This window comes from Panthera uncia, chromosome A2, assembly GCF_023721935.1.
Source record: "Panthera uncia isolate 11264 chromosome A2, Puncia_PCG_1.0, whole genome shotgun sequence".
In the NCBI taxonomy this organism is placed as follows: domain Eukaryota; kingdom Metazoa; phylum Chordata; class Mammalia; order Carnivora; family Felidae; genus Panthera; species Panthera uncia.
In genome coordinates this window covers 72,492,919-72,513,833 of record NC_064816.1, presented here as the reverse complement: position 1 = coordinate 72,513,833, position 20,915 = coordinate 72,492,919, and the positions used below count along the sequence as shown (strand labels likewise).

At 39.8% G+C, this 20,915-nt stretch overlaps 1 protein-coding gene across 4 annotated transcripts in view; it reads left to right on the top strand.

Moving 5' to 3' along the window:
• LOC125929809 (STARD3 N-terminal-like protein) overlaps positions 1-20,915 on the top strand; it is a 56,206-nt gene that overhangs the window by 8,480 nt on the left and 26,811 nt on the right. For 2 of the 4 annotated variants that reach the window (XM_049641311.1, XM_049641310.1), the window contains exon 2: positions 18,923-19,190. In XM_049641311.1, coding sequence (XP_049497268.1) covers positions 18,966-19,190 — 225 coding nt within the window. In that variant the 5' untranslated portion in view covers positions 18,923-18,965. Of the gene's footprint in view, positions 1-650; positions 916-13,345; positions 13,558-18,922; positions 19,191-20,915 lie in introns of all 4 variants that reach the window. The other 2 variants (XM_049641312.1, XM_049641313.1) reach the window with 2 other exon arrangements.

Below are 20,915 nucleotides of genomic sequence, written 5' to 3'. Positions count from 1 at the left end.
TAAGGAAAGCTAAATGTTCTGGAAAATGGTGGGTAGTCAGCAACCAGAAAAAGCAGTCTTACACCTGTGGAAATGACTCCGTGTGACTCGTGAAGGGAAATGGGATTATGTATAGCTTCTGTGACCTAGAAGATTAAAATAAAGCTGTTTGTAGAGGAGCTGTGTAAGAAATTAAAAAAAAAAAAAAAAAAAAAAAAGAGGTTAGAGTGGGAGAGAGCCAAAGCATAAGAGACTGTTAAAAACTGAGAACAAATTGAGGGTTGATGGGGGGTGGGAGGGAGGGCAGGGTGGGTGATGGGTATTGAGGAGGGCACCTTTTGGGATGAGCACTGGGTGTTGTATGGAAACCAATTTGACAATAAATTTCATATATTGAAAAAAAAAAGAAATATTTGAGTATAGAAGTTAGAGCTGAAGCTGAGAGAGGGAGAAAAGCTGTAACATCTGAGCACCAGAAGAGACCTATTGGAGGAGAATCAGAATTTAGAGAGAGGCTGTGGAAGGTAGCTATAGACACCTTGTTGTTCCACTCATTCGGGGCCCAGATAGCAGTTTCTGAAAAAGACGGGACAAGTGAAAGAATGTTCTTGTTTGCCAGAGCCCAACTTGAGACAGATATATATATATATATATATTTTTTTTTGGAACAGTGGTAAGATGTAGCCGTAACATGCCAGCCATCTGACTCAGCCAGTGCTGGTGACATAACTGGCTACCAAGGTGTCAATCCCTGCAGAGGTACTGAGCTAACAGCATGAACTACCCAACAAGACTGGCTACTCCGTGGCATGCTGCCATTTTGCCAACCTGTGATCTATGGAAGAACAAATATACGTTGTCAAGTCCTTGACAGTCTCCAGCTGACTCATCTTCCCCCGGACCTGGCACCACCCAGGGGCATGGTTATTGTCAAGGGTACATTGATTTCCTTCCTTTCTTTCTCTTCAGTCATTCCCTTCTATTATCTATCTATCTGTCTCCTCAACTAGATGGAGATTCTGCTAAGAGCATGCGGACTCTTGCATTGCCCTTTGAATCCTTTTAAATGTCCTTGGTATTTTACATTTTGTAGGTGGTCAGTGCTTATTATTTAACAACATGGGAACTTTTAGTGGACTTAAAGAGGACCCCCCCCCTTAATTATTTTCTATTCTACAAATAAAGGCACTTTGTTTTTTCTCCATCTTTTATGGAAAGAAGGGAGAATATTCAAATTTCTGTTCTCTTGCATGGTTTTAACTTCCATCTATATGCTATCAACTCTCAGATTTCTATATCTAGCTCAGACCTCTCCTCTGAACTCCTGACTTAACGTACTTTACTATTTACTTTAATAATGATCACTGTCAGTGTGGATATTAATACGCATCTCATACTTTACGTGTCCAAACTAAACTGATGTTCTTCCTCAAAGTTGCGCTGAGACTGTCTTCTCCATTGCAGCAAATAGCAACTCCATCCTTCCATTTCCCCAGGCTGTAATTCTGAAAGTTCTCCTTTAGTCCTTCCTTTATCCCCCCTGCGCTCCCCCGCCCCATATCCAGTCCATCAACAAATGCTTTTGGCTCTGTAGTTAGAACCAATCGATTCTTACCGCCCCCACTGCTACCACTGTAGTCTCCCAAGTCAATGCGTCACCTGTTGCCTGAATCGTTGCCGTAACCCGCGAATTGGTCTTCCTGCTTCTGTGGTTCAGTTAGAGAGCCTCTTAAAGCTTCAGTTGAATCAGGTTTCTCGCCTAGTGAAAACTTTCCAGTCTTCCTATCTCATCAAAGTCTTTACAGTGGCCTGTAAGATCCTCTGCCCCTTCTTCTCTCTTACCCTCTCATGTTGGTCTCCAGCTCTGTTACTTAGCTCCAGCAAAGGTGAAAGCCAGTGACCTGTCTGGATGCCTACGCGGCCAACTTCACCCCACCTCGGGATGTTACCCTTTATCCTTCCCTCTACCTGCCTTGCTTTCTGCTGGTCTTTGCTCCACCTTCTCAGGGAGGTCATCCTGACCACTCCCAGTTTAAAATCACAATGCTTTTTTGTTTATCTTCTGTCCCCTTACTTTAGAAAATAAGCTCAGTGCTCAGAGGAAGGCCTGACACGGTTTGGGTGCTCAAGATGTATTTGTGGAATAAAGTAGACGTGCTATATTCCTGGCAAACTTTGAGTTTTCAGAAATTATCAAGGACAATTTTAAAATTTTGTAGTGCCCATCCAGATTCAGTTTCTCGGTATATGTTTTGGTTTGCCTCATAAAGTACAAGAACATCAGTATACATTTATCCAGCCATCTTTAAATCTAATATTTCTTTTTTTTCTTTTTTTAAAAAATTTTATTTAGGGGCGCCTGGATGGCGCAGTCGGTTAAGCGTCCGACTTCAGCCAGGTCACGATCTCGCGGTCCGTGAGTTCGAGCCCTGCGTCAGGCTCTGGGCTGATGGCTCGGAGCCTGGAGCCTGTTTCCGATTCTGTGTCTCCCTCTCTCTCTGCCCCTCCCCCGTTCATGCTCTGTCTCTCTCTGTCCCAAAAATAAATTAAAAACGTTGAAAAAAAAAATTTTATTTATTTGGGGGGAGGGGCAGAGAGAGGGAGAGAGAGAGAGAGAATCCCAGAATCCTGTGTGGAGCCTGATCCCATGAACCACAAGATCATAACCCAAGCCAAAATCACTTAGAGAATTAAGTTTTTCTATGGGCGCCTCGGTGGCTCAGTCCATTAAGCACCCAACTCTTGATTTCAGCTCAGGTCATGATCTCATGGTTTGTGAGATTGAGCCCTGCATTGGGCTCTGCGCTGATAGCATGGAGCCTGTTTGGGATTCTCTCTCTCTCTCTCTCTCTCTCTCTCTCTCTCAAAAATAAATAAACATAAAATTAAGTTTCTCTAAAAACAGGTGTGGGCTTGGGAGATAAATTAGTGTTATTAGAGGACTGACTTAAAAACACCATATTTGTTTTCTGCTTTAGTTTTTCCAAGCCATTGGTAATTAATTTCTAAATAAATCTTAGTCTTGAAGCATATTGTTGAAAGGTTAAATCCTGCTTATGTACAGTTACTTTGGTCTGCTGATATTAGCAGGAATCATTGAATGAGACAAGGCCGTGGGAAATGACGGGGTTTTAACAGAGAGCCTTGAATGTGTGTGCTTGGGGCAGAAAGTATAGTAGCGAAGAGCGAGTAGATTTATCAGGATGGAACGAAAGCTTTCATTATATCCCAAGTGAGTAAAGAACAGTAGAAAATATGAGACCCAGAAAATAAATATTTGGAATAAAACCATGGACATTATATAGAGATATCACTATGGAGCTGGACATTTCTAAATTCTTAAAGTGAAGAGAAAGGACAGAAGGAAGTGGTGTGGAAGTGTAGGTACCAGTGTTACTATAAGAAACCAGCTGCACGGGGGCACCTGGGTGGCTCAGTTGCTTGAGTGTCCAACTCCTCATCTCTGCTCGGGTCATGATCTCACAGTTCTTGAGGTCAAGCCCCAAGCCAGGCTGCCCTGACAGTGCAGAGCCTGCTTGGGATTCTTTCTCTCCCTCTCTGCCCCTCCCCTGCTCGCTCACTCTCATTCTCCCTCTCTGAAATAAATAAGCTTTAAAAAAAAAAAAAAAAAGAAAAGAAAAAGAAAGAAATCATCTGCATGAATAAAACGGCACTGAGGCTGAGCCTCAGTGGATGATGCCTTGTAAAATTCTTTCCTGAGGTGTCTGGGTACAAATCTGTGGAACCGAATGAAGGACAGATTTGGCTTGGAAAAGCTTACAGAAAAGTGCTATCTTATGCACATTTTCATTAAAGACCTAAGCAAACTTTAGACCCTGAATTCTCGTTCAGTATACCCTCCGCTGTTTCATTTAGGCCTCGTGACAACAACAACAAAAAGGCCATTCTTAGGTATTTGACACGGGCTGAAAGTTCAGACAGAGTGACTCCTGTCTATAGTCACAAGCACTTTAGAAGTCTTCAGCCAGTTTTCATTTGTGTGGGGATAATTTGATAGTTATTATATAATGGGTAAAATGATTTGGGGTCCTGAGCACTTATAGAGGTTTTCCTTTTAGTCTGTCACTGTGTCTCAAACTATCATGTACAGAATTATTATGCAAATGTGTACAAAATCGTAGTGCATTCTTCGTTATAGAAAAACTGGTTTAAGCCGTTTTCTAGGATGATTCTGGTTCCTCTGTACTCAAAAAAGGTAGTCCCCACTGTAGCAAAGTCAATTTAATGATTTTTTTGCAATGAAAATTTGCCTGCGCTCTCTTTAATATCTTTATATGCTACATGCGCATATGCATACTGTATATACATTACATGTAAATATATTTGTATCATATGTATGTTTATAGATGCTGGATGGGTGGGTAGATAAATAGAGCAACTTTATTACAAAACATCTTTCTGTCCTTAGTTTTTCTGAACTATTTGTAAGTTAAGCTGTGTACTTCACAACACTTAACTACTCAGGACTTCGTCATGCATTTCCTAAGAATAGGGCCATTCTCCTACATAACCAGAATACTAAGCTATAATCAATTCCCCAATTGTCTTCTGTAACTTCTCTTCCTTTTTTTTTTTTTTTTTTTTTTAAATTCAATTTCAGTCTAGGCTCATGCATTGCATTTGATGGTTGTGTCTCTTTATGCTTTTTTTAAGTTTGAAGAGTATCCACAGCACTTTTCCTTTTTTTCTGTTCTTTATTTTGTTTTTAACCACATTGACTTCTTTGAACAGTCCACAGTACCTGTCTTGGAGAACGTTCCAAATGCTGCGTTTGTCTGGGTGTTTCTTTATGACTGAAATCAGGTGAAACATTTTCGGTGAGGGTGTATCATAACAGATGATTGGTGTTACGTACTTCCTCCTACTTCATGTCAGAAGATATATAATGTCTGCTTATTCCAGTATTGGTGATGCCGCCTCATTACTTGGTACAGACGGTGGCTGCTAGATCTCTTCACTATAAAGGTGTATTATCCCCAATGGAATTATTAAATAATCTGAGGGATAATACTTTGAGACTGTGAAGATCCTATTTCTCAACAGCTTCATAATAATTTTTAGCATTCATTGAAGATTCTGACATGATTCTGTTATTCCAACTAAGGGTTACAGATTATTGATTTTTCTCATTTTATTATCTTTTCTTCCTTTTTAAAAAAATTTTTTTAATGTTTATTTTTGAGAGAGAGAGAGACAGAGTGCAAGCTAGGAGGGACACAGAGAGAGGGAGACAGAATCCCAAGCAGGCTCCAGGCTCTGAGCAGTCAGCATAGAGCCCGATATGGGGCTTGAACTCATGGACCATAAAATCATGACCTGAGCTGAAGTTGGATGCTTAACTGACTGAGCCACCTAGCTGCCCCTTTTCTTCCTTTTTTTTTTATCTGATATATTTTTCTGTAAAGTTAATAATGTCATTACTTGTTTTCATGTTCAAGTTGTCCCACATTGACCAGTGGGAACCCCTCAAGACAGTCAAATATAGTTTTTTAATAATGATTATGGTTTTTTTGTGTGTGTCTTCTCTAAGAAATCTTTGCCTACAAATAGGTTGTAAAAATATTCTACTTCACATTCTTAATTTTTGTCTGGTGTTAGGGTTCAAGGTTCGTTTTTGTTTGTTTGTTTGTTTTTCAGTTTTGATGTCTGGTTGTCCCAGCAGCATTTGTTGAACACAGACTTTCTTTCCACCATTGGATTGCTCTGACATCTTTGTCAAAAGTCAAATGATCAAATAAGTGCAGCTCTATTTCTAGGCTGTCTGTTATGTTCTGTTGATCTATTTGTTGATCTGTATGTTAGTACCACACTGTTTTCATTCCTGAAGCATTATAGATGATCTTTAAGTTAGGTAGTAGGAGTCTTCCAATTTTGTTGTTCTTCCTCAAGATTGCTTTGGATATTCTCATTTCTTTGCATTTCTATATACATTTTAGAAATAACGTATCAATTTCTACCATAAAAACTTTGGTGGGGTTATTATTGGAATTAAGCTGACTCTGTAGATCAGTTTGGGAGGAATTAAAATGTTACCACTGAATTCTTCCAATCCATAAATGCTGTATATTTCTCCATTTATTTTCATCTTTATTTCTTCTCTCTGCAGTGTATTACAGTTTTCAGTGTTGGGATCTTGCATATGTTTTGCTAAATTTATTCCTTAAATTTATTGCATATATTTTGTTAAATTTATTTTAATGTTTTCAATGCAATTTTACATTTTCTTCTTTCCTTCCCCTCTTCCTTCCTTCCTTTCTTCCTTTTTTCCCCTCCCTTCCTTCCTTCCTTCTTTCTTTTCATCTGTCTCTTTCTCTTTAGTTTCTCCCCACTCTCACTGTCCAGAATGAAGGAATTGGTAAATAGGTGAATCCCAACATTGTAAGCAAGCTGTTGCTTTAAAAAAAAAAAAAAGAGCAAAAATAGTCTTGCTGCAGCATAATAAATGTCATTATAGAGGTCTATACTGTTCTCTGCTCAGGGGAGAAAGGTGTGGAAGAGTGGGAGGAAGCCAAAGCCTCCTGGAGGAAATGGCCTTTGAGATAAGGCTTACTGGATGAGTAAGCCAGAGAGGTAGGGAGAGGAGCAGTCCAGTAGAGGGAAAATTACAAGTAGAGGTGCCTGAGAATGTGATTCCTTTAGGGAAGTGCTTGTGATTTTCGGCCTGAAGTGGTTCTGGAGAGGGAGGCAGAAGTAGGCCACGTGTTAGGTTAGGCAAGATTAAGGAGTTTGAGGTCTACCTGAAGGTCCCTGGAAACTATTTAATAAATGATCTCATGAATTTAATTTGCTTCTCTAAAAAATTTACAGGTGTTGGATGAGAGTTCTTTTTTATTCAAAAGAAATTTCTTTTCCTTGTGTGCCTTGTCTTTCTTTGCCCATTTTTCTAATTGAATTGTAAGGTCTTCATTGTGTCTTTAATCATGTAAGTTTTACTTCTAATGTGTTTAAGATAGGGAAGCTTTTTATTTTTATGTGTTGAGATCTGTTTCTCTTTCTTACAGATTCCTCATCCTAAAATCATGTTATTCACCTGCAGTTTCTTCTACTACATAACCCAGGAAGATGGCTTTGTTTCATTAACTTTTATTTATTTTCTAAATGCTTATTTTTTTGAGAGAGAGAGGAAGACTGTGTGTGCACGTGTGTGCACAAGCAGGGTAGGGGCAGAGAGTGAGGGAGAGAATCCCAAGCAGTCTCTATGCTGACAGAGTGGTACTCAAACCCACAAACTGTGAGATCATGACCTGAGCCTAAATCAAGAGTCGCTTAACCCACTGGGCCACCCAGGCGCCTCTGTTTCATTAACTTTTAAGTGGAACCCTCAGTATATTTTGATGTGTAGGTTTCTTTCTCCATGAGCTAGAATGACTAGTAGTTCTGGTCTTTCGCAGCTGAGTTTTGATGGCATCTTTATCATCTGTAGATATTTTTTGCAGAAAAACTTAGGAAAGTTCTGGGCAGATAGTTTATAGGTAATGAGTTTTCCTTGATCTTTAGTCGTTTTATTGTTTGTTTAATTGAACTAATACTTGGTATGTGGTCAATTTCCTATTACAGTTCAGATTTCTGACTTCTCCTGATAAATCAGTAGTGTGGCACACATATGGCCCCTGAAGATGGGCACACAGTCCTCTCTTGTCTGCCCCTGTTCTGTATCTCCTGATGCTGATTATCAGTTGTCGCTTTTTCTCCGTTTACACTGTTGTCTTTCTTATATCACTAATGTATTTCCTTATGTCTCTTTTAAAACTTGGAGAATAAGAGACTTGAGAGAACCACATTTTAAGGAAAGCGGAAGACAGTAGATGTCTAGATGGAGATGAAGAGTCTCACAAAGTTTGAAGTTATGCCAGTCCCCCCCCCCAAATTGAAAACCAGTCAAAATGTACATAATTTCAAAGCTTTTTGGCCCAAATGAATTATAGGTTGTGTTTATGAATGTTTTTGAAATGCAAAGAAACATTTTAATGGGTGAACAGAGATAATCTGCCTTCTTATTAGGTTTAGTTTTTATTTATATGAGTTTTTACTTATTTATGTGATGTTTCAGGAACATTTGAATACAGATCTACTCATGGGAGCAGTCGCGAGGTTTAAAGGAGTCTAATGTACGTTAAGAACTCAGCACTGTGCCTAACTCAGTCTGCGCTACGGAAATGACTCATTTTGCTATTAGGTTAATATGTGGTATATGCAGTGTTATATAATATATAATAACATGTCAATAGATAGGATTAGTTCATACTTGTGTTGTATTCTTTGTCCCTGTATGTTCTTGGTCAGATAATGTCAGATTATTCTAGCTTTAAGGGTAACCTCACTTTCTTTGTTTCTTTTTTTTAATGTTATGGAACATACCATAACATTTAAAGTTTGTAAAATTTTATTTTTTTCCCCCAATTTTGAAATACCAATCAAACTGTCTGACTCTAGTTCCTTTGCCAGGTAATTCTTTGTCAACTTTTTCACTTTTCCTTTTGGGTTCATTCTGGTTGATTCATTGTAGTCAGCCCATCTACATCTTCTTGATGTAATATTTCCAAAGTATTTATGCTTTTCAAAGACAATGAGTGTGAAGTGTCACTTACTGTTTGAAAAACCACCTCTCCTAATAGTGTTACTTGTATTCCTTTCTTAATCGCCCCCTCTGCAATCTAGGTTTGCTTGTTTGCCCATTTCTTAGGCTTATTTATAGATCTTAAACTTACAGAAACATTTACCCATGTACAAAAGTAGGGAGTTTAGTGTAATGAATCACATTATACCCATCCCCCAGCGTGGAACATTTATCATTCTCCTTTCAGATTTATTTATTAATTGTGTTCACTGTTTTTCTTTTTTCCTTTTTAATGTTTTTCCCTGTGGGATACTTACAGTTTTTGTAACGTTATAATTTAAATGCCTCATTTTAAAAATTTTATTCTTTATTTAAAAAGGAATTAAAGCACTTTAAGGAAGTGAATTTGATGATAAGCACAACTATGACACCTTTCCACTGTTTTTACTGTCATTTTTTAATTATACAACATAATGTATTGTTTTTCAGAGTAAGATGTGTTACTTTTATTGTATGCATTTCTCATCCCTGATATAGGAGAGGAGAAAAATGGATATTTACACTGAATATCAGAGAGTTTGACATGTTCTTATCTAAATGCATCTTTAATAGAACATTTTTAGAGTTCTTTTATAAACATCTCCCTGTGAACATTTTCCTAAGGTCTTACTGTCATTTTAAAAATACTATTAAAAAAAATTAAATGTATTTATCTCAGTAGTTATTTTAGAAAGTACTGCTATGTTATGAGTGTCTATTATGCATTGTTTTTCTGTAGACAGTTCCTAATTGCAAGACTTACTGAATTAGATATTTTTAGTAAGTATAGTTTAGTTTAGTAAGTATAGTATAGTTTTATGCTAAATGTTGTAAGTGTATCAAAATATGCTCAAAATAGTATATAGTCTGTGATTGAAGGGTTACAAAAAGAATTATCTGTCTTTAAAAAAACTTTATTATGTATTCGAATAATCAGCATCCGTATGTATATCTTCAAGATACCGAATAGGATTTTTTAAAAAATAAACTGTCACACCTTCCATTTTGATCATAATCTATCGTTTACTTAGCTTTTACATTTTCTTTGTTTTTAAGATGCATTTGTTATCTCTGTTCTTTCTGGTAAGGCATACATTATTGATACTGAGTGGTAAATCTTAAACCTGATTTCAAATGTATGACACTTCTCAATTTTTAGAAATACAAACATTAGCTATACTTGCTTAGTTAAGAGGATATATGGCAGAATCTTTAGAGCTTAATTATGAATCTTGAGTTTTTGAAGATTTTCTATACTTACTAAGAACCTCCCTGCTTTTTTTTTTTTTGGTTATGAACTAGTAATCATACTCAAATACTTGTAAGTCAGATTTTAAAATAAGCAAATGTACTGTATTAGCATTGCAGAGTCAAGTTCAGTTATTCTATATCTGTTTGGAGCCTGATAACTGTGGTGCTCTTAATAATTCACTTACAGAAAATTATTGATAATTGCATGTAAGCTTACAAAGAGATATTGGAAGAGGGGACGCCTGGGTGGCTCAATTGGTTAAGTGCCGACTTCAACTCTGGTCATAATCCCACAGTTCATGGGTTTGAGCCCCATGTCGGGCTCTGTGCTGACAGCTCAGAGCCTGGAGCCTGCTTCACATTCTGTCTCCCTTTCTCTCTGCCCCTCCCTCGCTCATGCTCTGTCTCTGTCTCTCAAAAATAAATAAACATTAAAATTTTTTTTAAAAAAAATTAAAGAGATATTGGAAGAATACTTCAGTAAAGGCACAGCTTTCTTTACTTCTTTTTTAAAATGTCACCTCTTGTGTATTATACACAGAATATGCTAATATTTTAAAGATGACTAACCCATCACTAAGGTGGTGTCTGAATGGTATCTCTAGATGTTTCCAGAAAGCAGTGCTTTTGAGGGTCATCAGGAGACAGCTAGACATCCATCTCCCAAACAGCTTCATAGAGGCATCACATTGACTTTGTTAGTGTTATAGTCCAGCCCTCTTTCGTGTTGACCGGGAGACCTGATTTGTCCCCATCTGTTTACAGAGAGCCCAGTGGAGAGTGGCTCTGCCTCACATGGGTCAACTCACATCTTAAAATCTGCAGTGAACACTGTAAGTGCTGTGTAGACTGAGTTTGTTTCAAGCTGACCAGTCTTACTGTCTCCCAACTCAAACTGTGATGTTTTAATAAGAAACGGAATGTTTAAAAGGTGGTGGGAAGCATGCAGGGAATTATTAAATTGTCAGTGACAAAAAGGACTAATGATATCCTTAGCCATCGTATTAATCAGAAGAATAATCTGGCTGCTGGACTGGAGATACTTAAAATCCATCAGGCAAGGCACTCCCTCTTGAAGATGCCGGGTTGGGTACAGCCACTATTCGTTTGTGACACTCCTCTCCCTGTGTTTTCTGGACTGACCCGTCTCCTCTCTGAAGGGCACATTTCCTCTTCCCCTCCTTACAGCCTAGCTGATGATAAGTCCCGTCAGCACCTTCTATCTTGGACTGCGAGTCATTGTGTGTTAAATGTATAGTTTAACTCTCAGAGAGCAGTATTATTTTAATTGTTTCAAAATTCTCCCCCACTTTCCCCCATTGTAGTCCTGATGATATGGGGAAGTCTATAAAAAGCCTTGCAGGGTTTCATACATGCACATAATTTTTTTCTTTCTCTTTTTTAAATATTCCACTCAGTTGTCAAATTAATAGGTTTCTACTGGCAAAACTTGACTCCTTGACTCAGGAAAGATTTGTTTTTATTTGAAGTAATACCAAACAGTTGGAGGGTTTTATTTAATTCTCCATAAAAATTTTATTTAATTTAATTTAATTCTCCAAAAAAATCCCCCCCCCCCTCCCAGATTTCTCTATCTAGCAATCTCCAATTGTTTCTCTCTATCCAGGAATTTCCTCTTGTTTAAACTGCTAACTTGAATATGCTATGTAGGTGTTATAAAATCCAATCCGGTATTCATCTGTTTTGTATCTTAAATTCCACATGTGAGTGAAATCATATGGTATTTGTCTTTCTCTGACTTATTTTGCTTAGCGTGGCACTCTTTAGCTCCATCCACATCGTTGCAAATGGCAAGATTTCATTTTTCTTTAATGGCTATAGAGAACAAACTGAGGGTTGAAGGAGGGGAGGTGGGTGGAGGGATGGGCCAAATGGGTGATGATGGGCATTAAGGAGGGCACTTGTTGGGATGAGCACTGGGTGTTGTATATAAGTGATAAATCACAAATTTTTTCTCCTGAAACAATTATTATGCTATATGTTAGCTAACTAGAATTTAAATAAAAACTTGAAGCAAGAAAATAAAATTCAGTCCTATAGCCTAGATTGTAGAAGTATTTTTCTCAACGTTGTATTTTGTTTGGAAAATACGTGGCGTAAAGTAAGCCAAGACTGTTTGGAAATGTGAACATAATGGTAGTGGGCAGTCTGCTCATAAGTTAAACTTCTTGTAGTGTTTCGTAACGCCAGTTCTCCTGCTCAGGAAGCTGCAGGGTTGTACAATGGTGTCAGCTCCTTAACCTTGCCCCCTGCCAGTCTTTCTCAAGCCACCTCCGTCAGCGTTCTCCCAGGTCTTTACTTTCAGGGTAAGGTTGGCATATGTCACAGCATCAACAGCACCAAGAAGTACAGGATGGGGAATCATACTTGTTTCTTCGTTTAGAACATCTTACCTACAAACAACTTTGAAAGTTTTAAAAAATACAAGCAGCTTCATGTAAGCAAGCATTAAGTAGAAAGCTGTATTTTATGAAAAGTTAATCATTGATTGAATTTGACATGACATTTTTAGGCATGGCAGAACTTTCCTCCCCCCATATTGATAACTTTAAAATATGAAGGCCATGGGGTGCATCAGTGGCTCAGTTGGTTAAGCATCCAACACTTGATGGCGGCTCAGGTCATCATCTCATGGTTCGTGGGATAGAGCCCCGCATGGGGCTCTGTGCTGACGGTGTGGGATATTCTCTCTCTCTCTCTCTCTCTCTCTCTCTCTCTCTGTCTCTCCCCTACTCAATGCACATACATGCTCTCTTTCTCAAAATAAGTAAATAAACTTAAAAAAAATATGAAGATTGCTTTACTATGTTTTTTAATGCCCCAAATTAGCTTTAGCTTCCTTCCCACATCCTCTCTTTCTGTGCATATTTATTCTTTAAAGTCTCTAGGTTTCTTAGTTACCATGCCTCTTTCTCTTACTGGCAAGGCATGTTTGTAAATGTCAGGTTATCCGCTCAGTATTCCCATTCCCCAGTTCTAGCTGTTTCATCTTGTAACCTGCAAGCTCTAAATAGGACTTTTACCATCATAAACTAGGTCTAACATATGCGCCTCGCAAGAGGATAGTCAGCTCAGTCTGCTACCTGCTCCCATAGAAACCTGGTCTTAGGGTAGAGTGGGCCCAGCTGAGGCAGCCCGGGTCTTTGGGGAAGCTCAAATTCAATGCCTGCATCCAAGGCCCATTTAAACACCTACAGATGTCCCTCCTGTTTCCTCTCCTGAATGGAGAGGAAAGAAGTAAAAGATTTGAGCTTTAATCTTAAAATACATTTTAAAATGTCTTTTAGATGGGCACATCCCTGTAATCCTGTTTCCTCTTAGAGTGATGGAGAGGAAAGAAGTAAAAGATTTGAGCTTTAATCCTAAAATATATCTTAAAATCTCTTTTAGATGGGCACATCCCTGTAATCCATGTAGGCCTCAGATTCTTATTTCTTTTTTTTTTTTTTCAAGTTTAAGCATACATTTGTTTTACAGGCAAGAATAATTTGGTCAACAAAGATGAAGAAAGCTTTGAAACAACATGATGAGACACAGTCTTCAGGCACTAATATGTCTTTTTGCCTGTGAAACAAGGGAGTGGAAATCGATCAGACTGGCAAACTTAAACCCCTCCGAGCTAGGTCGAAACTGAGGCCGAGTGGAAAGTGCATATTACGCCTAAAGAGGTCATCAGCCTTACTGCCGTGGTAAGGAAATGCAGGCCTCCTGATTCTGCTTTTAACTTTTCAAGAGAAGCTGGAAGTCTGGAGTTTTATATGAAACTTCATTATTTAAAATGTTGACAGTTAGTTCAAAATCTTGAGAAACACTGTGCCAGACCAAGCAGAACATGTCGATAAGCCAGTTCTGCTCCCTAGGCCTTTGGTTAAGATGACGACCTAAAGTCATTCTGAATTAAATGATTTCAGTGTCTGTTATTCTGGCACTCTCTTGGAGAAGAACATACAGTGTCCTGACTGTAGCCGTAAGTAGTAAGAGAAGAAGGCTGGGTGTTGGGGATGAAAGGTGTGGTTTGATGCCCCCAGCTGGTGCCCAGAGGCTCTCTCTAGGAAGGTGCAAGAAACTCTGGGACTTTTGTATGAGGCCAGCAGTGATGACTAGTGCTCAGAGCAGCCGCTGTTTAACGTCTGGAGCGTATCGATTCTATGCTCAAGCAGATGGAGTTGAAGCTTTGGCTCAGCTTTGCACCCAGCCTGGGGACCAGTGCGGTGGAAGAAACCCAAAGATGTAAGCAATTCTTCTTGGAAGCAGAAAGGATCTCAGTTCTTTTTGTTTTGTTTTTGTTTTTTTCCACGTGGGAAGGATATCCTCGTTTAAGAAGCTACCAGCATAGATGAGACAGAATTTTTCTCCAATTTTAGTAGTGTGGAGTTAAGGAAAGAGAATTAAGTCCACGAGCAGCATGTTCATGCCATTTGAAGTGGCCCTCAGGTAAATGAACTGCAGGTTTTTGCTAACCACACAATCAGAGCACGCATTGGAAGGATTCATATTCATCAGTTAGCCTGCAGTTGCTAGCCTGAATCACTCCAGATCTCGCCTGGGTCTCCTTTGTGAAGCTGATGAAAGCAGTCATCCCTTTTTCTGGAAAAATGCAGAAAGTAAATATGGTTTCTGTTGTGATAGTTCACCTCTGTCGTCCTAGTGTGAAAGCATCCACAGACCCTCAGAAAGGATGTGGTGGTGTTCTGTTAAAACCTGATACTCAGAAACAGGTAGCAAACCATAGTTGACCTCTAGGCTACAGTTTGCCAACCCCTGGTTTAGAACACTGATAGCTGTGCCAGGCTGGAATATTAACCAGCAAATGTTCACTTGCCTTCTCCTCTCTGAGCAGAGTGTACATCCCAGCTCTACTGCCTTTGGGCATGGCCTCGAGAGAAGATTTTGGCCGATAGAATATGAGCAGACGTGATATATACAGAGATTTTAAATGTATTTACATGGTCTCCCTTGTCTCGTGTGCTGTTGCCACTTGCTGTGAAAAGCTCGTGACCCAGATAGTCCTGGTCTGAGGAGGAAGACACACAGAGAGCTGACCTGCATCCAACACGATTTGAAGCCAAGTTGCGCTGCCCCTAGAAGCAGAGTTGCCCAGCTGAGCCCCCACGAGATCAGCTGAACTTCAGGCAACCTGTAGACCTGTGAGCTTGAGAATAAATATAGATCGTGTTATGCCCCTGAACTTTGGAGCACCTTGTTAATGTAGCATAATGTAGAAATGGCTGGCTATTATTACAGTACAGAGGAGGACAGCGATTCATGTGAGATTCACGAAGACGTGAATCTTATTTTCAAAAACTGAAAGAACAAAAAGATTCTCATCTCCTCACGCAAATGCCGGAAAAAGATAAGGGGATGTTTTTCTTTTCTTTTCTTTGTAGTTCTCCACCCTCATCCCCCATATGTCCCCCATGGTTGGAATAAATCTTGCGTTGCAGATTTAGGTTCCTGTGTATACAGCTCTTCGGTACTTACCCCCCTCCTTAGAGAGGCTTAGCTTTCCTTAAACCAACCCCAGAGAGGCTCTCAGTACCAAGAACTGAATATTTAGTGCTTCCAAAATTATACCTGGGAGAATATCCAAGCTCTTCCTTGGAAAAAACAGTTGTGGCCTCTCCAGTGCAGAGAATGTGAAAGCCGGCTCTGCGGGTCTCTGTGTGAGGTGGTAGAATTTACTTAGTCGACGTTTGTTTTGTTCTTGCCATGTCCCGTGTACTGGGGTAGTCCTTGGGGCACAGGGATGTGCAAATCAAATTCAAGGCCTTCACGGAACACACTGACTAGCAGGAGAGACAGGCGAGTGGATAATTAAGGCACATTGTGGTAAGCAATTTCAGAAGTGACATAATATCCACGGCCCTAGGGGGACCTGGAGGAGATGTACTTGACCTGCCTGGGGATTAGAATGTGGAGAGCATTTCAGTGACGTCTTCTGTAAGGTTTCATACTTGAACCTTTTGGAAGGACAGGGTTAGGATGAAGTCCTGTCATTGTAGAGTAGAAAGGGGCTTTGTGTGGTGTCCTCTTTTACGCCTTATAAGGAAGCTCTCTCTCTCTTTCTGCTCACAACAATCTGTGCTTTGGGTAACTATTGCTAAAGGTGTGCAAGTATCTGTAGATTCTAGCTACTTAGCAGTTCTGTGTATGCATCTGAAAGATAACGGAATGATCCTCGTTTCTCAGGGAAGGTGTATGCCGTTGAATGATGTCAGATTTTAGTTTGAAATAGCCTCAGATTTCTAGGAGTGATGTTTTCCTTTGGGATCCCTTTGTATTCATGAGGAGTGGGCTCAGGGAAGGAGGAATGCATGAGCCTGAGAAAAGCGATTTTCTTCCTAAAAACAGCCCTGAGTTTGAATTGTGAATTTGTTGAATCGTCCATACAGTTTAGTAGATTTAAGAGTTTAAATTAATTTTTAAGGGTGCCTGGGTGGCTCAGTCAGTTGAACATCCGACTCTTGATTTCGACTCAGGTCATGATCCCAAGGTCATGGGATCAAGCCCCACGTGGGGCTCTGTGCAGAGTGTGAAGCCCGCTTAAGATTCCCTCCCTCTCTCTCTCTCTCTCTCTCTCTCTCTCTCTCTCCCTCTCTCTCTCCCTCTCCCTCTCCCTCTCCCTCTCCCTCTGCCCCTCTCCTGTGCACCCATGCTCTTGCTCTCTCTCAAAAAAAATCATAAAAAATTTTAAAAAATGGTTAAATTAATTTTTAAATATACTTGCTAATAGAATAATATTAGATCAGTTTAAAAACTACTTGGGTTCCTTTTTCTTGCTGTAGAATGTGTTGCCACAGAAATGTGTCTCTATTTATCCAGGTTCAGATTTAGAGAGCGTCTCTGGTATCTTTTTGAATTTTGTGTGTGTTTTATCACAGAAAACATAGTTACATTCCTTTTTACTTACTGTTCCAGAATTAACTGTTAGAAGTCTGGCAGAATAAAGTTAGTGTTTTGCAAGCTTTATTTTAAAAACAACTGGACAGGGGAATATGCCATTGGAATCCCTTCCCTTAGGATGGTGTTGGTCTCATTGAGAAAGAAATTGTGTAGAATACTTTGAACTTTTGGAATTTTGTATTTTATTTTACAAAGCACTGAAGTGGACTCCTACTGAGCTTTTCAGAATGCTCAATAGGCTGTTATCTCCTGTCACCCAGATGTGTGAAAGAGAGGGAAGAGCCTCATAGAGTCCTGGGACATCTGTCTAGGACTCTACCACAATGATGTTTTAATTTAGTCCCTGTGTTGTAGACACAATATGTGCAAAATAGGAAATACAAAAACATGGAAAAGATAAAAGGGGGAAAATATATCACCAGGCAGAGATAATCAGTATTAGCATTTGATATGTTTCATAGGTACATTCTTTTAAAAATTTGGTTTTATTTTACAAAGTTGTGAAAATGCTGTCTGTGCCTGTGTTCCATTTGATGTTGAGATTTTAGTCTAGTTACTATTATAACGTAATCATTTTTCTAAGTTTGGAGTACCTTATTTAATGACTATACTGTGGTTATACTATGATGTATCTCATTATTCCCTTTTTGTTAGATATTTAGATTGTTTTCTCATTGGGACTATTATACATATATAATGATAAAGTCTACCTAACAGGCACACACACACCATTCATATGTGCGTACGTGTACGTAAGCATACAGCATTTTGAATATTTGCAAGTCAGTGCCCCATTGAAACAACTACCCGACATCAGTAAATTATCACTAAGGGAGCACAGCCATGGTAGCTCTACTCAGGCCAAGAAATGGAATTTGACCAAACTTGTGAGCTCTAGTCTCTGTTCCCTCTCTCTTGCTCACGGGTAATCACTAACATCACTAACCCAACCTCTAGTGACATAGATCAGTTTTTGTCTTGGCCTGGGGTTACCGGACCAGTAGGTATGAATATCTTAAAGCATCTTAGTTCGTATAACCAAACTGCTTTGGAAAATGTTACGTCGTTTTATCGTATGAAAATGTGGAAGGGACTTTTGTCCCTGGAATATGGGAAGGGAAAGAAATGAGGACCATGTGTAGCGACACTGTTCTGGACTGTGAGTAGGACCGAGCGGGACCATGATGCTTCTGGGAGATGTCAGCAGTCTGTTTTCAACTTCCGTTTTACCCGCCTTGAAAATGTTCTTCCTTATCTGGACATTGCCAGTCACTGTGGCAGAAGGAAAGGAGAACCAGTGCAGGGTTCTTACGTGTGGACAGAAGCGGGTAAAATTGGCCCGGGGAAACGCACATGAGGTCAGTAGAGCCAGGTGTCTAGTGTCCCCCTACGGGGAGAGGTGCTGTAGAAGGAACACAGCAATACCGTCCACCATACTGTTTCATGATTTTGCCTCCTTCTTGAGGAGGTCAGATCATTTAGGTTAGTAATCTTTCACTTTTAGCATAGAAGCACATCCTAGCCTTGGGGAGAGGGGGTCTTGGATCTCTAGATAGAGCTGTAACTTGGGTCATCAGCAGAGGTGTTTGCGTAACACTGATGAACTTTGGGGGTGTGGGTACTTTTCCAAGAAGGGGCCTGACACATGCTTATTCATTAAGACGTAATGGGGAAACACTAAGATCAGTTTATTAGATACTTTTGGTGGAAAGCAGTTCCTCTTCAGGAGACAATGTTTTCTGTGTCTAGTTTTCACGTCCTAGTCACACGCTCTCTGGGGAGCTTTCGGGAAATGTTTTCCTGAGTAATGACACACACTTGGAGAGGTTTTCTCCCTGGAAACGCACGGGAACCGGCTTGCTCCAGGTTCTCAGTTACCCCCTCCTCGTGTGGTCAGCATCCTGTCTTCCCTCTTTAGTGGGGCACACTTGCATTCTTCTCTGCTGCCAGTCATGTCTGTACCAGCTCGTTTGTAATATTGAGAGCATCAAGAGGCACGTCTCATTTCCCTTTGGCTTTATGTCTTCATCAGGACACAGGTGTCTTCAGTGACGACACTGTCGCTCAGCTAGAGAAACAGTTGTGCGGAGGTGGAGTGGCATGGTGGTTTTAGGTGAGCTCTGATTTCACACAAAGCTGTCTTCTCTCCAGGGATGGTGAAGTTGGAGAGAGGCTCCCTTAACCCGCCTCCAGGATGAACCCCCTGCAAGAAGACATGGAGAACGCCCTCACCGGGAGCCAGAGCTCTCACGCTTCCTTGCGCGACGTTCATTCCATCAACCCTGCACACCTCATGGCCAGGATTGAGTCCTATGAAGGAAGGGAGAAGAAAGGCATATCTGATGTCCGGAGGACTTTCTGTTTGTTTGTCACCTTTGACCTCTTATTTGTAACGTTACTGTGGATAATAGAGTTAAATGTAAGTGTTTTTCTTCCCCATGACTTTACATAAGAATTGTTTCCAGAGCCAAGAAACAATTTTCTTATTTTTCTCCTCATTTCTGTGTCATTTAGTGAATTCTGTGTTTTTCCAAAGGGGGGGATAGTGCTCTTTTCCAGCTGATTTTGACCTCTCTTGGTCTGTGCTGTTATTTTTTAAAACAAAGGCTAGTTCATTTAAAACTCACTTTGAAATTTGAATTCATGGTGTTTTGTTCTCTGTCAGGAGTTAGCGAACTATAGCCTGGGGGCCAAATTCAGCTGGCCTGTTTTTATAAAGTTTTATTGGAACACAGCCCTGCCCATCTGTTTACCTTTTGCCTGTGGCTGGCTTTTGTGCTATAGTTGACTTGAGTAGTTGTGACAGAGTCCATCTGGCCCACAAAGGCAAAAGTATCTATTTCCTGGCCCTTCTCAGAAAAAGATTGCTGGTCCTTGCTTCAAAAATGTAGCATGCCTCTGGAATATGTTTTAGATGTTACATCTACTTTTCTAATCCCCATGTTTAAGAGTTTTCTTGCATTTATTCTTTACTTTTTCACAAAGAGATCATTCATCTTTTATTGAAAAAAATGTTCAGAACCATTTGGAGGTTTGTCTCGATCTTGTCAGGTCTATGCAGTTATATTGTCAAATAACTCTCTAGACTAGTACTATCCAATGGAAATATAACGCAAGCCTTGTAGACAATTAAGTTCTCTAGTTGCTACATTAATAAAGGTGAAAATAGGCGAAATACATTTTAATAATATATTTTATTTAGCCCAATATATCTGTTTTCTCCCAAAGCCTTGACTCTGTTTACAAATAGGTAATCTCTTCCAAATGCTTTCCTCACAGGCAAGAATTGTTTAAAACCACACAAGCCAGTGATATGATGCACTAATTTACAGTCTCTCTTTTTATTATTTGTTCCACATGTATACATTAAAGAAAACATTTAAATTAACATATATTTCAAAGGAGTAATATGTTTTCAAAACTAGTACCTATCTATTAAGAAATAAAAAAGAAATACATCTTTTTAATTTATTTAAAAAAATTTTTAAAGTTTATTTATTTTTGAGAGAGAGAGAGAGAGCAGGGGAGGGGCAGAGAGAGAGGTAGAGAGAGAATCCCAAGAAGGTTCTGCACTGCCAGCGCAGAGCCCAACTCAGGGCTCGAACCCACGACACCGCGAGGTCATGGCCTGAGCCGAAACCAAGAGTCAGACACTTAACCGACTTAACCAGGCACCCCTTATTATTATTTTTTTTTATTTTACTGAGAGAGAGAGGGGTAGAGGAGGAGAGAGAAAGAATCCCAAGCAGGCAGAGCCCAACGTGGGACTCTGTTCCACAACCCTGGGATCACGACCTGAGCCGTAATCAAGAGTTGGATGCTAAACAGACTGAGCCACCCGGGCACCCCAGAAATACATCTTTCAACAGGAAAGCATAGCAGCAGTTTTAGGGAGCTCACGTAAAAATGATTGTAATGACAGCACAAAATCAAAGCATTTATTGATTTACCACCAAGATCACTACCTACTTTTAAGTGAGGGAAGCCTGGGGGTAGAGCTGTGGTGAGGGATTTGTAGGATCACACTCACCTCCCTCCTCCCTTCAACTGAGTGAAGTGGACTGAACTCTGTTTTGTTCCTCAGGAGGGATTGGTTGATGTCTGTGTGTGACAGGTTATAAATGAAAAAAATCACCAGGCCTAG